The sequence below is a fragment of the Pygoscelis adeliae genome, unplaced genomic scaffold, assembly GCF_000699105.1.
Source record: "Pygoscelis adeliae isolate BGI_AS28 unplaced genomic scaffold, ASM69910v1 Scaffold95, whole genome shotgun sequence".
Classification (NCBI taxonomy): Eukaryota; Metazoa; Chordata; class Aves; order Sphenisciformes; family Spheniscidae; genus Pygoscelis; species Pygoscelis adeliae.
In genome coordinates, this window is record NW_008824869.1 from 1,761,523 (window position 1) to 1,766,602 (window position 5,080).

General features: G+C 36.8%; 1 protein-coding gene across 1 annotated transcript in view; it reads right to left on the minus strand.

The window, feature by feature from the left end:
• RECK (reversion-inducing-cysteine-rich protein with kazal motifs) overlaps positions 1 to 5,080 on the minus strand; it is a 73,704-nt gene that overhangs the window by 40,274 nt on the left and 28,350 nt on the right. The window contains exon 5 of the mRNA XM_009324495.1: positions 1,937 to 2,022. Coding sequence (XP_009322770.1) covers positions 1,937 to 2,022 — 86 coding nt within the window. The remainder of the gene's footprint in view (positions 1 to 1,936; positions 2,023 to 5,080) is intronic.

Here is a 5,080-nt window from a genome sequence, read left to right on the forward strand (position 1 = left end):
CAGTCCTATATTGTCAAATTGATTTGCAGAAATTCTCCTTCAAACTGCAGATCAGTTTCTTCTGTAGAGTACCTCTTGCTCCTTTTTCATGTGACAGATATTCAGAATTATTATTACTACTAACATTAGTTATCTCCCCCTCCAGTAATTTAGAATACCAGGGTAAAGTCTGACCTTGGACCTATCATATAACCTTCTTCAAAATGCCTCCAAAACCCCCTCAAGTTCCAAGAATCAAAATTAAAATCCAAATATTTCCCATTATCCCTACATTTGGCAGGTATCTATGTTTTAGTTTAAATGAAAATCATATGAAATGTATCAACCAGAGTCAGCTAAAGTACAAAATAGAGCCAAGATTCTGAGACAGCAGAGTCTTCAATCAAACAATACAGCATCTGATTCTAAGAATAATGAGAAATTATATAACAATCATAAAATTAAATTAACAGAATTTAATATGACACTGCAATAAATGGAAGTGTTTTTACCAGGTTTGGAAAACACTTAAACATTAGGCTAAATTTGAAAACTTTGCTAAGAAATGCATTTGGGAACAGATACATGATCTTCTTTTCAGAAGATCAAAAGTACCCAGTTTGTTTACTCACTCCTCATCTCTTTTTCACACCACTCAGTTTGTGTACTCACTGCTCATCTCTTGTCAAATAGTCTAAACTATATGCTTTTGGGTGAAGGTAGCATCTTTTTTTTTGCATGACAACAATTTGCAGTAGGCTGCTGGTCCAAGATTAAGATTACACAGGTAACGTGCAAGGTACTGCAGTGAATATTAAGCTCATTTGTGCTCCAGAACTGAGTTACAAGGATGATGATAAATAATTATACACGTTTTGACTTTGAAAATGTTTTTAAGGTCACAAGCATATACTTGGAAAAAAAAAAATCACAAAATGCTTCACAGATTTTTAATAAAAAGGTCATTGCTGAATTTATGTATTATACTTAAAATTGTCACTTGACAAAAATAGCGATATAGTAACACCAGAAACAACTTTCTTCCATCTGATGAACAAAAATGTCTTTGAAGAGGCACAAAAATCTATTTGGGGCTGTAACCACAATGTTGCATCACTAAACATTACACTACAAAAAAAGAGAGCTTAGAAACAGCCACAGGTTGCTTTCCACTCAGCATTATTTTAAAATAACAACTTTCATGTAGAGATTGTAACCAAAAAAATTCAAGAAATTAAGTTTAGTATAACCAAAGAGAGCTTCAGAAACTTTATGGATTCAGTCAATAAACTACTACAAAGTAACAAACTAGAGCAGATCAGCAATAATCACGTGCCTATTGTTTGCAAAGCAAAACTAGGTGGATTAGCTCCATTTGCCAAGTGCAATGGTGCTAGGACATGCCTGCAGCCAGCTCACCAGCTCTCACACTGGAATTTCTGTGGTGTCAAAGTTATAAACACAGTTAAGATTTCATCTTAACTGTATCTCCATTACTGAGCAATTAAATGTAGCATCAGAATGTCCAAAAAAGGCACAGCTAACCCTAAGGTCTAAAATGTCTTCTTCAGGCTCATCAATTCATAGGAAGCAGCCTAGTCCTACAGCACAGTTGAAAATACATATCCAAAAACATCCCCCTCAAAACCTCACCACTTTATTTTAACCAGGTTTTCATCTCAGTAGACTTGAACTTGTACTTTTTTACTGAAAATTCACTTTACAAATGTAAATTCTTTGTTTTGGTTTTTGGAATTTGGTTGCTGACATTTATCACCAGTAGTACTTCCTGGGAAGTATCTAGTCATATTTTGCAATTTTAAAAAGAGTTTATGTGATAATTTAATTTTGATGTAAAAAATGCATTAAGACTGAAGTTCATAAACAGTAATACGTAAATGAATTCAACACGGCATCATTTGACATTAAACACAGAAAAACAATTAGAAAGCCTTACCTGTTTACATGCTTGCCGACATTCCACAGCAATAGCTAGCTCACAGCAACCTAAACCAACCCACCCGTCAGACTTCTTCAAAACTCCTTTGAAAATAAGACGACAGTACATATTACAGTAGAAAGAGAAACTATGCCATCATTTTCCCTTCCCTTCCCATGAGTCAGTTACTTTTCAAATTTGATAATCCTGTTCTCATTCAAGTAGCCTATTTACAGATTACATTTTTATTGGAATTTATGAAGTCATTGAAACCAACTTTAAGCAAGAAAAGAGCAAGTCTGTGCCTTAATAAATGCCGAACTTGGCAATTATGAAGCACCTTCTACACACTGAGTTTAAAGACGTTTTATGCGTATTTTATATGTTCACTGGAAGTATCAAGAGTTTGATAATTTGACTTACCTAATCTGAAATATAAGCAAACAGAAACCAACAGGAAAAAAAACCTAATTAAAATTAACAACATTATCTCCTACAGACACATCCTCTTGTTGGTTTCAATGGCATATTTTTCTACTAACTTTGTCAACGCAGAATGTTTCTTACTTTTTCCTTCAAGCTTCCTGTACTGGTTTTGGTTGGGATGGAGTTAAATTACTTCATAGTAGTTGGTATGGGGCTATGGACTCGATGATCTTGGAGGTCTCTTCCAACCTTAATGATTCTATGATTCTATGATTCTATGTTTTGCATTTGTGATGAAAACAGTGTTGATAACACAGGGATGTTTTAGTTATTGCTGAGCAGTGCTGACACAGAGTCAAGGCCTTTCCTGCTTCTCACACCACCCCACCAGCGAGTAGGCTGGGGGTGCACAAGGAGTTGGGAAGGGACACAGCCAGGACAGCTGCAAAGGGATATCCCACACCATATGACAGCAATAAAACTGGGGGGTGGAGTTTGGCAGGGGCTGCCGTTGCTTGGGGACTGGCTGGGCATCGGTCGGTTGGTGGTAAGCAATTGTTTTCTTTTGCATCATTTGTTTTTCTTGGTTTTGTTTTTTTTTTCCCTTTCTTTTTGTTGTTTTTTTTGTCCCATTTTTTAATTATTAAACTGTCTTTATCTCAACTCACAAGTTTTCTCACTGTTACCCTACTGATTCTCCCCCCTATCCCATTGGCGGGAGAGTAAGCGAGTGGCTGTGTGGTGCTTAGCTGCCTACCAGGGTTAAACCACGACACTTCCTCTGTATTTTATCCCCCCCCACAACAATGTGCTTTCATATCCAGAATTATCTTCAGTAAAAGTTTCCCATCTCCCTGTCTCTCTTTTTCCATTTATTTCACTATTCCCATTATCCTCATTTCTTACCATAAAGTTACATAGAAAAGCAAATTGCTGCCATAAGTTGTTTCATCCTCTTAATCTATTCACAAATATAGATTTTCTGATGTTTTCAAGACATCAGAAATCAAACAAAAGAAGAATGCATTCCTGTATCTATTTCTCACATAACTTTAAAGACAGAAATAATTAAAGGGAAGGTTTAACCTATGCAGCTGCCCAGCAGCTGTGGCAAATTTGTTACACTCTTTATTCTTAGGGCACGGGGTGGAATTATTTCACTCATATGAACCACTCATTTTTGCTAGGAATATTTTAAAAATAAAGCAGTATTTTAGGACATGCACAAATTATATCCTTTATGTAGAAATAAAAAGTATGAAGTAAAAGAATCAAGCACTTAATTTAAAAAAATGCTCTTAAGCCTGGTAGAAATGCCTATTCAGAAAAGTCACATGGAATGTCCAGCTTTAAAAAAGGGAAGTGAAAGAGCTAGGAGTGAGACCAGTGAGCTTAAATTCAAATGCTAAGAAAATACTGGAAAAAAAGGTTATTAAAAATCATTGCAATCAATGGAAAACAATCACCAGTAGGTATTTATCATGAACAAAATTGCCTTTAAAATACACGTTACCAGCTTTACAAACACAGGTGGCATAGAAAGTTTTACCAGTATCAGTCCTTTATGACATTCGGATGGGCAAATTAAGAAAACACACTAATAGTAAATTTATAAAGGAGGAGCAAAATCTTTAGCTAAATTAACATATTTTCCCAGCAAATTAAAATATTAATTACATATATTAAAATGCAAATTAAAACCTTAACGCTCAACACAAGCAAGGTAGCAGGATTGCATAGCGGGTGGAGGGAGCAGAGAGGCAAAGGTGAAGAACAGCTTTTGGCTGCAGCCTGCATTCTGTCAGTTTGAAGCGGCTGTGTACCATCTGAATGGTCCAGACCTTCTGGAAGTGCTGTAGGCCACTGATTTACTGGTCTTTTCGGAGACTGTCCAAATCCTCTTTACATCTATTCAGAGTATTGGCTCACCTTACCAATTCAAACTAGTTCCAAGCAGCTGTGAAGGCCATGAACAACTGCAAATTCAGCTCACCTTCTACTTCCATAATTGGGGTACGGAATTAGTTTTTCAGAGATTGAGCATCTTTTTGAAAGTGTTAAAGAGATGTCTGTTGTGCACACATCAGTAGTTTGTAATCAACGTTAAAAAATTCGGAATTTGATGCATTGTTTTACACTAATTCCAAAAGTAAATGCATGTCTACATGGAAGTCATGCATGTGTATTTAACTATATATGCACAGTTAATTGCCAAGTCAACTACCCACTACATTCTATCTGTCCTGGTTTCGGCTGGGATGGAGTTAACTTCCTTCCTAGTAGCTGGTACAGTGCTGTGGTTTGGATTTAGGATGAGAATAATGCTGATAACACACTGATGTTTTAGTTGTTGCTAGGTAGTGCTTACGCTAGTCAAGGACTTTTCAGCTTCCCATGCTCTACCAACTGAGAAGGCTGGAGGTGCACAAGAAGCTGGGAGGGGACACAGCCAGGACACCTGACCCAAACTGGCCCAAGGGACATTCCATACCATGTGACGTCATGCTCAGTAAATAAACTGGGGGAAAGCTGGCCGGGGGCGCCACTGCTCGGAGACTGGCTGGGCATCGGTCAGTGGGTGGTGAGCAATTGCATTGTGCATCACTTATTTTGTGGATTCTATTATTATTATTATTATTATTATTATTATTATTTCCCCTTCCTTTTCTGTCCTATTAAAATGTCTTTATCTCAACCCACAAATTTTACTTTTTTTTTTTTCCAATTCTCTCCCCC